Source organism: Nuphar pumila, chromosome 7 (assembly GCF_984573655.1).
Source record: "Nuphar pumila chromosome 7, dmNupPumi1.hap1.1, whole genome shotgun sequence".
In the NCBI taxonomy this organism is placed as follows: domain Eukaryota; kingdom Viridiplantae; phylum Streptophyta; class Magnoliopsida; order Nymphaeales; family Nymphaeaceae; genus Nuphar; species Nuphar pumila.
This window is the reverse complement of record NC_143255.1, coordinates 16488568-16503138: the sequence shown is the minus strand read 5'-3', so window position 1 is coordinate 16503138 and position 14571 is coordinate 16488568. Positions and strand designations below refer to the sequence as shown.

The 14571-nt window shown below is 37.1% G+C and overlaps 1 protein-coding gene across 1 annotated transcript; it reads right to left on the bottom strand.

The window, feature by feature from the left end:
- Positions 1–3574: 3574 nt before the first annotated feature.
- On the bottom strand, positions 3575–13893 carry LOC149831293 (hyperosmolality-gated Ca2+ permeable channel 3.1-like). The gene is made up of 5 exons (XM_090012986.1): positions 13813–13893; positions 6416–6691; positions 5306–6132; positions 4947–5202; positions 3575–4085 (listed from the first exon to the last, which is right to left on the bottom strand). Exons 1-5 carry the CDS (start codon positions 13891–13893, stop codon positions 3735–3737), a joined length of 1791 nt encoding a protein of 596 aa, XP_089869112.1. The 3' UTR covers positions 3575–3734.
- Positions 13894–14571: the final 678 nt, after the last annotated feature.

Below are 14571 nucleotides of genomic sequence, written 5' to 3'. Positions count from 1 at the left end.
ATCTGGTTCGTGTAAAAACATTTCATGTTATTTATACAAAGTATATACATTTGTATATATTATACTTGAAAATATATATAATTTTCTATAAATTACACTTAATAACCCACATTTTATGTGTATATTTTTCATTCATCTTTCTTTTTTATATATATTTTATTCACAACAGAAAACATATAAAGTTTGTGACAGAAACAACAAAGAAATAATTGCAATAAAGCAATTCTGTTAAAGCTGATCCACTCAATGTTTTTGGATGCAATTCTATAGTAAATCCTTTATTCGGTTGGACCTGGGTCTGGCTTATGCAATTCTAGGTGAGGTCCGGCCTGTTGATATTCCTACTAAACGCTGTGTCAATGTTCGGATGAACACAACCATAGCAGCGTCGTGAAATGAATCGAGGCATCTCATTTCACTACTATCACATTCCCTCACAGGAACCACCAACTCTCTCATGCACTCGGCAACTCTACAAAAACCCAACTGCCTTTTGATCTACAGACACCGCCTCACCCTGAGCATCTCATCTCTCTACCATTTTGACACCCAACACCACCAAACGCCAATTTCCAAGCATCGGTTGTTTCCTTCAACTCCCTGATTACCAAACACGGGAAAAATGGCGATCTCGTTGATGCAAAGGTAGTCTTTGACAGCATGCCCTTCAGAAACGTCGTCTCCTGGACGGCATTGCTCACAGCTTATGCTGAGAATGATGAGATCGAGAATGCACGCAAAGTGTTCGATGGAATGCCTCATAGAAACTTGGTCTCCTGGAATGCTATGATCTCTGGTTGCGTATGTAATGGAAGGCTGGAGGATGCGTATGTGCTCTTTCGATCTATGCTGGAAAGGAATGCGGTTTCCTGGACTGCTATGATCACTGGGTTTGCTCACAAATGGTATGTTGGCTGAAGCTAAGAATCTGTTCGACCGGATGCCTGGAGAGAAGAATTTGATAGCTTCGAATGCAATGCTTACTGGATATGTGAAGAATGGCAAGATGGATAGTGCACGTTGATTTTTCGATCGGATGGACCGAAGAGATGTGGTCTCCTGGAGGGCTATGGTCGATGGGTACTCCCGAACAGGCTCAATTATGGAAGCTTGGCATCTGTTTGATAGAATGACTGAGAGAAATGTGGTTTCTTGGACGGCAATGATTGGTGGTTATTCACAGAATGGTATGTGGGATGAAGCGTTCAGTATGTTTTTGACTATTTGAAGGCAGGGTGTGATGATCAATTCAACTGCTTTGACTGTTGTTTGTGATGCCTGTGCTGAAGGTGGTAATATCAAAGAGGAAATTCAGGTTCATGCTTTAGTTTTTGTAATGGGTTTTGAATAAGATGCAATCGCGGGGAATGCTTTAATCACCATGTATTCAAGGAATGGAAAGGCAACCCATGCTTCTAAGATCTTTAATATCATGAAGAAGAAGGATGTAGCTGCATGGAATGCCATGATTACAGGATGTGTTCAAAATGGAAGAATTGATGAAGCCTACAGGTTGTTTATTAAAATGCCTAGAAAGGATGTCGTTTCCTGGACTACCATGGTTCTTGGATTATCAAACATTGGATGTATGCAGGACTCAATTTCTCTATATGAGAAGATGCCTGAGAGAGATGTGATAGCTTGGACTACTATGATTTCTAGTTTTGTACAAAATGGTGATTTCGATCCTGCATTTCTATGGTTCATTAGGATGCTTAGGGAAGGGGTTCAGCCAAACCCCGTGACTTTCAGCAGCTTGCTAAGTGCATCTTCCTGGTTAGCAGCATTGAACCAAGGGGAGCAGGTCCATGCGCAGGCCGTGAAGAGGAATTTCCAGTCAGAAATCTTGGTCTCAAACTTGCTAATCTCTATGTACTCAAAATGTGGGAGTATAGAAGATGCATATCAAGTTTTCAGAAGTACCAAAAACCATGATCTCGTATCATGGAATTCGATGATTAGTGGTTTTGCTGCTCATGGCTGTGGAAACAAAGCATTAGGACTGTTCAATACAATGCAACTAGTTGGAGAGCAACCAAACTTTATTACGTTTCTTGGGGTGCTCACATCATGCATCCACGTGGGCCTAATAGACGAAGGATGGCACTACTTCTATCTGATGAGGTCTTCATATGGAATCAACCGTGGGCCTGATCATATACTTGTATGGTTGACCTTCTTGGTAGAGCTGGATTATTAGAAGAAGCATTCAACTTCACCAAGGCAATGCCATTAGAGCCTTATCCAGCTGCTTGGGGAGCTTTACTTGGTGCAAGTAAAACACATGTGAATCTCAAGCTCGCAAAGATAGCTGCACGTCAGCTTTTTGAACTAGAACCTGAGAGTGCAACTCCATACGTGGTCCTGTCAAAGATGTATGCCATGGCAGGTCAGAAGAAGGATGAGAAAAGACTTGGGATGGTCAAGAGGCTGAAAGATGTGAAGAAGAACAGAGGACATAGCTGGATCATTGTGAACTCTGAAGTTCACTTCTTCTTTGCTGGGGACCAATCTCATCCGCAGTTTTCAGGAATAGAGTCTATGCTGAGGAAAATCTAATTTAATATGGCTGATGTCTAAGAAGTTGGGATATGTGATCATGACCAGAATGCAGACTGTTCCATGGTGTGCTAACCAACCTCTATAAAACAAGGAACATTGAGATGATTGACATTTTTGGTTGCCTCAGCACATCCCCTACGGCATCTTGCCACTGAGCCTGATCAACTGTGGCTCTTGGATGTCGAATTAATGAGATAAGCAATGCTGGAGAAAGGTCACAAATCAATCACTATAAAACAAGGAACAGTGAGATTTCATATTTGGATGTCTAATGTCAATCTCTTGTGACAATCTTTTTCCCATTAATCCATTCATTTCTGCTACAATGGCCAGTGTATGAAAAACATCACAAGGCCACCTTAGATGGCAACAGATGATTAAACCACAAAAGCTCGCGTACGATGCTGCCACTGTAAATCAGAGAACAGTGACGAGATTTCCAATATTTGGATGGCTTTGTGTAATCCTTTACCACATGAAAGAAACCGAAGAACCATGGTCACCATGTAGAGAAGGATTATCATAATTTTCTTCAAGAGAAGAATAAAACATTTGCAGCAAAAGAGAAGCTGTTGCTTTCATCATCTTGTTGGGCAGCTCAGAGCTAAACAAAGCTTCCTGAACAAAAATTGGATAAAGTAGTACAAATGAAAATTGTATCACCATTACCACGAAATCCTGAAAAGATTATGACATTATTCATTGCTTAGAAATAAGACCAAATATTTCACTAACTAACAACTAAGATAAATCCTAATCGTTGTAATTACTGTGAATTTCCCAATAACATCTTGGCAGATGAATTAATGTTTTCTGATCCAGTTCCTGTTCACGGAAGATATGGGTTAATATATAGAGAGAGATAAAGCAAAAATGAGCCATTGGAGTTTCTCTAAATGACAATAATAAGAAGCCACAATTGAGACAACTTTCTTTATAACAATTTTGGTCATATGCCGACCACCGAAAGAAAGATAAAACTGACAAAGTTATAGATGTGGCAACCAAAATAGAATATCCACAAACAGAAATACAGCTTGGGTTCTTCTCGAAAGAAGCATAGAAAGTTTAAAAAAGGCAAAACATGAAAAATGCTCCTACACATTTACACAAGATGGTACTACAACTACACGGATGAATATATGCTTGGGCCTACTCTTGAGGGCTAGCTGTCAGCGAGCATCTCCACCTTGTTCCACATCTTCAAACTTGTCCATGCTCAAGCATGGTGGGACATAGGCCTCAAAAACTGCTTCCAGATTTGGTTCTTCCTCCAAATTCTGGCAGGCAACTTCCAGTGGAATGAAAGCAAACGATCGATAGAAGCGTTTATAGCAAACGTAGCCAAAGATTACACTCAGAATCGGAAGGGGTATAGCAAACGGTGCATAATTGAAGTGCTTTACTCCTAAGAAACCAATCATGGTTAATTGGAAAAGCAAAAGAGAGGCCAGAATTCGACTGTGAATGTGCGGCCACATGCGTCCATAGCTCTCATAGGAGGGTACATACACTTTCAAAGCCTGCATACATAGAAAGTTTTATGAATCAACTCTGCTCTGTGAATAGAAGTAACTAAATCTGTTCATAGCTGTCTTGATTTTCTGTGAAGTTTGTGGTATCAATGATTATATTTCAAACTTGAACGTGCTATAAGGCTTATTGTAGTTTTGGACATTAGTTATTTTCTGGACCATGCTTTAGTTTTAATAGTTGCGTTTTTTTAAGCCCTTTTGGAAGATTGATGATTCAGCCTTCAGACCCGAAGTGCTTTTTAGAGGCAATCCTAAGAACTAGAAGATTTTATTGTTATTTTTATTTAATGTTTGTTTCGTAGTCACTTGGTGAGGCTTTCCCTGAAAATATAAAAATAAATGGTTTTCCGTAAGAAATTCTCAGAGTTTCTTTAAAATAAAGTACAGTAAAAAAAAATGAATGAAGAATATCACAAACATATCATGATATTTTCAATTTGGAACTTTTTCAAAATATCATGATTCTTTTCTGTTTTTCTCAAAAACCTTTAGAACAGAATATATTCAATTATGATTTGGTCTGCTCAATGTTAGGACTTGGTAGAGCACTTTATTTATTATATTTCATGATAGAATATGTTTTTCCGTACTATAGTAGCATGTTTTTTTCAGTCAACAAAATCAAAGTCGGGTTTCCTCTGAGCTTCTTTTAGGAGAAGGCTAGGGACGTTGGTGAGCGTGGCAAGGTCCGACCTTGGTCAAAATCACAAATTTCAGTGGCCAAACACAACTTTTAGAAGTTACTGTTTGTATTTATTTCTAGATGCAGTGAAAAATATACTAATAATCACTATGATGAAAGTAAGAGAAAAAGGAAAGCAAAAACTCAGCAAAGATTTCAAGCCTTACCTGATTTCTGAACAAAAGCCATCCAATTGCAAAGTACACAACACCGAAGGGGAGTATCATTGGTGCAATTACCGAGTAGCATATCACAACTGTTGCTATCAGCATGTCATTGGGAACTCTAGCTACATAATTAAGATCCCCAGGAGCCCAAGCTTCCTTCAACTCGGCCTTGGTTTTGCAGAGGTACCTCCTCTTAAGATGGTAAAGGACCAATGGGACCAAGCGAGAGAGCTCAAGCCCATGGACAACAAAGAACCTGAAATAAAAAATGAACAAGCCACCATTAATTTTTTTATGCAGGAGCAGGAAATCGAAAATGAAATGGAAAAATCTGCGAGTTCAGAAAATGAAAATCTTACTTTAAAGCAACAAATGTAATAAAGAAGGTGGCGCTTTTAGGAAGAGATTTCCCAAGTGTGGGAACAATTTTGTCAGTGTGTGTGGTGAAGTCCTTAAATGAGGTAAGCAGGGTAGAGCCCAGTGTCACCCCAATGAAGACATTAAGCACTGTGAAGTAGAAATACTTGGTAGACGCTGATCTGGCCGCATGGCTCCGTGAAGGGATCCCTTCAGCCTTTGACAAAATCATGAAAATCGTTGGCAGGATAGCCAACAACACCAACAAGGCAATTTGAGGCAGGAAAGCCTCCAGCACCATCTTAATCGTCGGTTGGTCGACAATTGGCTTCAAGAAAGGCAAGTACTTCCTCAAATTCGAAAGAGTGGTGAATGCAGAGACAAATCCCATCGGTATCGTGTAGAAGAAGATGACGAGGAATACAATGCCATAGATCACATACTGCCTGATTTGCCTCATGAAATATGGGATGGATAGATTTTTCCACAGCAACTCACGAGGCTGAGGAGCTGCCGTCACCGTCCATTTTTCGACCATCTGTGCATGGATGGTCTGGGAGGCAGATACAGCGGCTCGCCAGCTGTTAAAGAACACAAGAGCAGAAGCGAGCTGCTTGTCCTTGACGGTGGTCTTCTGTTCGGCCTCTAACTTTGGAGCTAATTCTTTGATTTTCTGGTTGCAGTACTTGATCGTGTCAACTTTCTCACCAATGAGTCCCAGAAATCCAGTCCTGTGCTGCGGCCTAGTTTTCGGGTTTTCTGCAAACACGGCTTCTGAATGAGCAAGTTTCTTCTTGCAACTTTCCAGCTCTTGCCATATTTTGTTGGCCTGTAATAAATACTTGTCATTGCTTATTTACTAAAAATACATGTTTTGATTGAATATTCTGTCACTGTGAGACATGAGCTGTTGATTTTAAATCTCTTCAACAAATTTGAACCTGAATATACCTCATCTAATACATGTTTTTGTTTTCTACCGAGTAAACTATAATAAACACATCTAGAGGTTCAGATTGATCCGAAAAGGCAAAAACAACGGCAACTATGATTCTTAGCAAGATCCTAGTTTATACATATTCCATGTAGGAAGGAGCGAAGAAAAGTAGTACCTCTTTGTTGTCAGTGACCACCATAGATCTAAAGAAAGAATCGGGATGGAGCCTCCTGAAATATGAATCGACCTGCTCTTTACGTGTTTGTTCTGGAGGAAGAGAAGGCATATCTCTAACCAGTACTGCAAATCGTTCGGGCTTAGTTTCATCCGCTTCTAATCGTGCCGCTCTTAGCTCAGAGACATGTTTGTATGCTTTCCATAGTATGTAAAACGTAACAAACGACACCCAGTAAACTGCTAATAAATGTGCCCACATCCTGGAGCTTTTTGGCTGCGTATTGAACACACACCAGTTCACAACAAAGAAACATGATAGGAAAAAGTATTGCATTTGAATCATGTGATGATGACAAGTAATTAGGTTTTTAAAGGGTCCAAAAATCAACGGCTCAAAATGTGCCAAAATTTCTGTCACTCAAAAGATCACATTTTTACATTAGAAAAGCACAACCCAAGGCTTGATACTTGCAAACAAACCACGTTGAACACATTTATGTGTTTAGATTGAGTCGATACAACTTCACCTTATGATTTCTAGCTCATTAGTTCCTTATCTTCATTAGTAGCAAATATTATATATATATATATATATATATATGAGAGAGAGAGATACATGGCTTTTATAAAGATTCATAAGTCCACAAATTTGTTACCTAAAAAAATTTAAAATTGATCTTACGGTTTTGATGCACATAATATATATATATATATATATATATATATATATATATATATATATATATATATATAGAGAGAGAGAGAGAGAGAGAGTCACTAGAACATGAGAACTAGAAATATGGGCATTTTCAATACTTTTTTGCAAATTCAACCATGTGCATGTGCTTGGCACGGTGAGTTGCTAGGAATCAACCATTGGATGGTGTATTTTTGATGAAAAAATATGATTTTTGAATACTTGAATATTTATGAAGATTATGAGCCACTGATTTTAAAGCCTTAAAACATCTGCTTTATGCATCAAAATAGAATGATTCAATAATGGGTTCTTATAAAACCATACATGTAGATCACATCCTTATGGTTAGATTCAAGAGAAGAGAACAAAAAATCCATAAAAATCATGGTTCACACATTAGTTGTCATATTCTAGTGTTTATATATATATATATATATATATATATATAGAGAGAGAGAGAGAGAGAGAGTTAACTTGCATTGCCTTTTATATAAAGATTCACGATCCATAAATTTGTAACCTCAAAAAATTAAAAAAATGATCTTATGGTTTTGACGTATTATCATCATTATAAGAAATTAGTTATTTTATTACAATATTATGGAAATATGCAACATTGTTTAGTGCATTTTTATTTAAATTTTTTATCAAAATGCTCATGATATAGACAACCGATGCATCAAAACTACCATTAACTTGAAAATGCATCAAGTGTATAATTTTGTGCTGGATATAAGTTTGTGGTGAACTTGTTCACAAAGGGCCATGAGAGAGAGAGTCTCGTTGCAAGGGCAAGTTTTTGTCTTGCATAGATTTCTTTTTTACATTCTATGTTTTTCCTTACATTTATGCACGAGTACCCTAAGAATTCTGTTGGTCACTTAATGAGGAAAAGAAAAAAGAAGAAAACATATAAAATATTTTCTCTGTTCCAATGAGTCATCTCTTCACAGTGCTCCTGTTGCTCCATTCCTAGTTTAACACATCTACCTTGTTAAAGAAAGTGTGGAGGATACGTGAGACCTCAAGAATCATGTGAAGGTGTCCATTGAAGGAAACAAGACATGTAATGAAGCTAATGAAGATAGAAATCTAGTTTCCCTTTCTAAATCTATTCATAATTGTGATAGGACTTTTACAATTGATAAGAGTCCTAAGAAAGAATCTTCTGGTGATTGTAAACCTCCTGTAAAATCAATGAAAACAAGGCCACCTCTCCATTGAGTGTGTGAGGTTTCCCACCGTGGATGTAGGTTCTCGAAAGGAACTGAACCACGTTAAGAGTTTGTGTCTGTTTCTCTTCTTCTCATGCAAGTCATTTATGATATCAGAGCTGTAGACGATATGAAGGAGATGGATCCTCCAAAGAATGATAACACTACCAATGGATCAGGTGCCTCACCAGCTTCTACAAATCTCCAATATTTTTTTACTACAAAATCATCGGATGATAATTTTCTGTTCTGGGAATCTTAATTCATCCCCTTGTTAAAGAGCTATGATCTCATTGGTTTTATCGGCGAATCTAATCCTTGCCAAAAAAAGAGGTTTAAACCGGCTGAACCTGAAAAAAACCTGCTTTAAACCATGCCTATATTCAATGACATCAGCAAGATCAACTTCTGTTAAGTTGGCTGGTCTCCTCTCTCAGTGAGACGGTTCATAGTTAGGTGATTGGCCTGACTACTTATGAGGTATGGATGGTTCTTAAGAAGTACTATGCTACTTGATCTAGAGCTCATGTTCAACAGTTAGAGAGGTCAGTTTCATTATCTTAAGAAAGGCAACGATAGTCCTATTTTCTAAAAGCAAAAGTGCTTGAATCTCAACTTGTACTTGCTTCCAAACCAGCCTCAAATGAGGACTTAATCATGCAGTTCTTGGTTGGTCTTGCTGTTGCAGAATATGGTTCTATTAGGACATCTACTGATACCCATTCAGATCTTGTTACTCTTGATGAACTGTTCAAACTTTTATTGACTCATGAAGCTGAACTTAGTGTGAATGAACAACATGAAGTTGTGACTCCTACTGTCCAATATACCCAAAGGCAATTCGGTAGGGGCCGCAGAAATAAATCTGGCGGTTGTTTTTACTAGAAGAAGCAAATCAATAAGGGTCGGTTCTCTAGAAATCGAGGTGGTGGTTATGATAACTGGTCGTTTAATGCTGGTGGACAAAATCTGTCTCAAAATCAGCATACCAGAGGTTCTTCTAATTCTATTTCTTGCTAAGCATGGTGACAAATCTAGCCATGGGCCCTTCAATGTAGGATTTTCAAGTTTTATAAAGGTCCTGAGGGCACATGGCTGCTCATGGTGGTGATTCGTTTTGCTAAAGCTCATAAGATGAATTTTCGTGGCGCTCAATATTTTTTCTTAGGATATAGTGCTCAGCATAAAGGATATTTGTGTTTAGATATGAAATTGAGCGTATGGTTGTTTTTTACAAGGAGAAGTTTCCCTTTCTTAAACCTATGGTATCTCCCATACTCCCCCACCTACCCCTTCAGTTGGTGTAGCGCCCTTGTCACCCTCACCCCCAGTTGTTTTGACTATGTCTCTGACTGCACCCGCTCCCACTCTCGTAGACCAGCCTTCATTGCCAACCCCTCCTCCTCCTCCCTCGTCGACACCTTCTTCCCAACCTGGTTCAATGCTTGATGAGCTTTTAAAGATTGATTCGTCAGTTTGCTCATCAAAGTAGTGGCAAGGATTGATTGATTGATTATGACTTTGTAACCATGTAATCTTAACTTCTTGTATGTGGTAAAATCTCCAAAAGGTGATTATCATGGGATTAAAAAAAAACCACCTTCAAACAGTGCGGATCCATGGTGATTGAAACCGCGAATGGCTTTGTTGGTACTAGCACTTTTTAATAGACAAAGTCTATTTACATTAGGGGTGTCAACGGGACCGGTTTAATTCGGATCCAAATGAAACCAGATTTGGATAAGATTTTCAGGTATGGTATCGGGTCCAAACCTGGGTCTAATCAGGTCCATTATAAGAAAAACCATATCTGGACCTAATAAGAACTACATGAACCAAACCCGGACCATACCTGGTAAACCATATTTTTTTTATCATTTTTACATTGAAAAATTATGGGTTTTAATTGGAGCTCGGGTTGGGCCTGTGTCTAGTATAAAATTTCACAAACTATAACCAGGTCCATGTATTAATCGGACCTTCGGATCTGAACTTGGGTCTTAATCAGGTCTTCTTATTTATCACCATACCTGGACCCTGTAGGGTTTGGTTTGTATCGGTTCTAGGTAAACCAGGCCCGTTGATGCCCCTAATTTACATAGTGAGGATGGTATTAGCTACCGTCGTGTATGGGTAAGGAACCCTATATATATATATATATATATATATATATATATATATATATATATATATATATATATATATATAGAGAGAGAGAGAGAGAGAGAGAGAGAGAGAGAGAGACTGTTTTGACCAAATCTGCGTTTAACATGGTTCCAATAGTGGTAATAGGCCCTTGGATATAGTGTTTTAATGTAAAAAAAATTGTTTCTTTTCAGGTTTGAGAGAGAGAGAGGCTGTTTTGACCAAATCTGTAAAAAAAAGTTCTTTTGAGGTTTGAAATTTTGGTAGATTGCGTGGTGTTGATTTTTCAATCCTGGTAAAATCTGACGTACATAAAAAAAAAAAAACATGATCCAAACGCCAGTTTTTATTAAACTTAATACGTATTTCACATCCAGATGGTTTAATGTAAAAAAACCTTGGAAAAAAAAATAATGCATTTTTTTTACTAGGGGTTCCATACCCACAAGGTAGCAAACATTACCCTACATAATGTTCCCTAATAAGAAGTCTATGAGAGAGAGAGAGAGCATAAATGGAGTCACACACAAAAAGAGCATGAAGGGCATAAATAATCTCACGGGAAAATATTGGATACCCTCAGGTGTAACTCATTGGTAAAATGGATATTATCTATATGGCTTGTTTAGTAAAAACATCATGGTAAAAACAAATCTTTTGAGGGCTACAAAATACATTAGTCCACAACCAGTGATACATATTATCTTTTTTTGAAAAAAAAAAAACATGAAAAAACAGAAATTGGTTTAACATTTTAAACAATTTCTTGTGAGATTTCCAAAATAGTCGCCAACATTTCCATTCAACTATAAAATATCATGATGTTTACATTTTTAATGATTATTTTTCATGAAATATATGCATTTTTCATTTCATCACAAAGACTATATTTTTTGAAATTTAAATTATTTATTTTACCGATACTTTGCGGAAAAACATGAGAAATGTAAAACAATTGGATTTCCCATAAGATTTAGGCTGCCCAAATTTGATGAAAAGGTTAGGTGCAATATGATTGGACAAATATTTGTGCCTTAAGCACCTGATCACCCTCCATTTTGGGAACAGGGCAAAGCATGATGGAGGGCAATCAGGTGCTTAATGCACAAATTTTGTGCCAGTACCCGATCGGAACTCCCAAATTTGCTATGTTGTCAAGATTTTTTTATTAACAAAGTTATATGTTTATATCAAAACCACTCAATTCAAAGTGCATTTTTTAATAAATGAACCATGCTAAACACATCCACGTGGTCAATTAATCAAATAATGCTTCTACCTATGAGATTCACTATACAATGGTACTATAAACTGTAGCCAATTCGTTACATAACATGTTATCTTTGGTGATTGTCACATCAGGCAATGGTCATAAAGCTTGAACCAGTTTACAAAGTTCGCCCCCTTTTTCCTTTCGGTCTTCCTTAAACTTCTTATGAAGTTGAATGAAAGAAGTCCTGATGATACCACCACCACCACCACCTCCCCCACCTCCCCCACCCACCTACCCACCCCAATCCTGTTATAACCTTACCATATATAGAGAGTAGAATTTGGACTGCACAATAAGCCAAGCCATACCGGGCCGTCTATGACCAGTTGGAACTTGTCCAATTAAATAAATGAGCCAAGCTTGAGCAGGGCCTCATGCTCATCATAATTGGAAAACTCGGCCAGTCAACTCGTGACTCGCCCGAGTTGACTCAGATTGGAACCTAAAAAAGTAAAAAAAAGTTACATAACTCGGTTAGGACCAAACTTGGCTGAATCAGCTAACACTCGCTGAGTTTATCATTGACTGGGCTGAGTCTTAGCTACCATGTTGAAAATTAAAGGTTTTGCTAAAAATTCAAAACATTAACTAAAAGCATTAAAAAAGTTTGGGCCAATTAAAAAAGAACTAAATTTGAGAATCATATATATATATATATATATATATATATATATATATATTCTACAAACAATTATACCTACAGTCAAGTGGGAATGTCACGTGAGTTGTTTTGACTCAATCAAACCTCATAGACATGTTCAACATGCCAAATTTAGTAGAAATCAATGTGAGTTTTTTTTTATTCAATCTAACCTCATAGACATGTTCAACATGCCAAATTTAGTAGAAATCAACCCTTGGATCATGTTTTTTCGACAAAAAAATGTTATTTGCTAAGTTGATTGTAAATAGAATGGATTGTAGCAATATATAAATATATAATGGTACATGCTTGAGTTATATAGATTTAAGCTCCAAATGCAAAATCTAACCTTTGGATCATGTTTAACATGTTCTATTTGTTATTTCTATATGTTAAACTTGATTGAAATATGATGTTTGATGTCATTTCTAAACTATCCTTATTTTGGTGAATTGTGAGTCATCTATTTTCACTATAAAAAATAAGATCTATAAAGTATTAGGCACAATAAAACATGTTAATGTAGTAAATAAACCATCATTAGATCTATCATTTCGTGGCTAAATTCATACAAACACAAACAAGAGTGTGCACCACCATAAGGTATCATAGTACAAAACCATCATATATTTTTCACATACACATATAGGAAGGGTGTAATATTGGACGCTCATTTCATCTGATGTTATTAGACGCAGTTGTGCCACTAATGGCATGCGTAATCAGCAGTGCAAAAAAATTTTGCACAAAAGTGGCCTTTAGGTGCTGTCTTTTCTACCACTAGAGGCCCTTCAGTTGTAATGCTTGTTTTGCGCAAAATCAGCGTGCGCAGATCAACGGTGCATACTTGTCCAACGTCCGCATCCACTGTTACTCTCATATATATATATATATATATATATATATATATATATATATATATATATATATATATATATATATATATGTGGATTAATCTAACAATAAATTAATTGCTGTTAACAGTAGATGAATTCAATCATATTAAAATAACTAAAAAAAAAGCCTTAAAAATAATATTTTTTAATATATGATTGATTTTTTAAGTCAAAAAGGTAAATTTGATGGATTCATAAAGTTACTTTTTTGGGAAAGGAGTTTGACTTTTCAAATCCCTTAAGTTCAAAAAACTTTTCAATTCCCATGAAGATACATGGACTTTTTACACAGAATCAACATTGTTCTGATTCAACCCGTTACAACTCGCATCAAATTGAGGAGCCCCCAATCCAGCCCATAGGATTTTCACTGACCCGAGGTGACCCCAATCCAATCCCAAACCCTAATAAATAATAAATTACAAGAGAAACAAGTTCAAAGATCCAATAATCTATCATTCTTTACTTATTGATCAAACAGACCAACACAAAAAAAGATTCAAAGTTCCTAAGAAAAAAATTACGAAAAAGTGAACCAGCTGGGTAGACTCAGGATCAAACGGCTGGACCTGTAACATCGTAACCAATGCATCACGCCACGGCATCCTACAATACTGCAAACAGAAATATGCCTATGCACGTGGACCTTGCTGTCCTTGTGACCTATAAATGCTGGCAATGCTATTCACTGAAAGAATAACCGAATGAATGGGAGATTCAAGAAAAGCCTGCTTAGATTTCATAAGGAGGACGGATCAGGTGCAATGTGACCACACACTTTTGGTGTGCTCCGGAACCTGATCACACACCATCTGCTGTTGGGCCCCACAACTGATTGTCTCTTACCAAAGAAGGTGGGTGATCAGATGCAACAACACTACGGATGTAAATGGTTCAGATTCAGGTCGGATGTGGCCAATACCAAATTAGACTAATTGAATGTTGACTAAAAGTACTCGAATTCGGATTCAAATTGGGATGGTGAAAAGCTCATACCATATCCAGTTTTTTTACACATAATCAGATTCATATATCCATCAAATCTGGATATTTGTCAAATTAGGTAGGAAAAAAAATCAAAACCATATCCGCATTCAATTATAATTGAATATCAATTTAGCTTACCAAATCCTACTAAACAGAGTTGGATTAAAATTCAATCCATTGACATCTCTAAGCAGCACACTAGAAGTATTCAATCAGATTGCGCCTGATCATCCCTCATTTCAAAAAGAGAAAAGGAAAATTGGCATTTAATGATCAATCGAGAAAATGACAACAAT

Coding starts and splice junctions, on each gene's coding strand:
- LOC149831293 (XM_090012986.1), bottom strand. CDS start 13,893: ATGCCGTGGCGTGATGCATTGGTTACGATGTTACAGGTCCAGCCGTTT. Junction 6,133..6,415: donor TGGTCACTGACAACAAAGAG/GTACTACTTTTC, acceptor TATTTATTACAG/GCCAACAAAATATGGCAAGA. Junction 4,086..4,946: donor GGCTTTTGTTCAGAAATCAG/GTAAGGCTTGAA, acceptor CTATGTATGCAG/GCTTTGAAAGTGTATGTACC.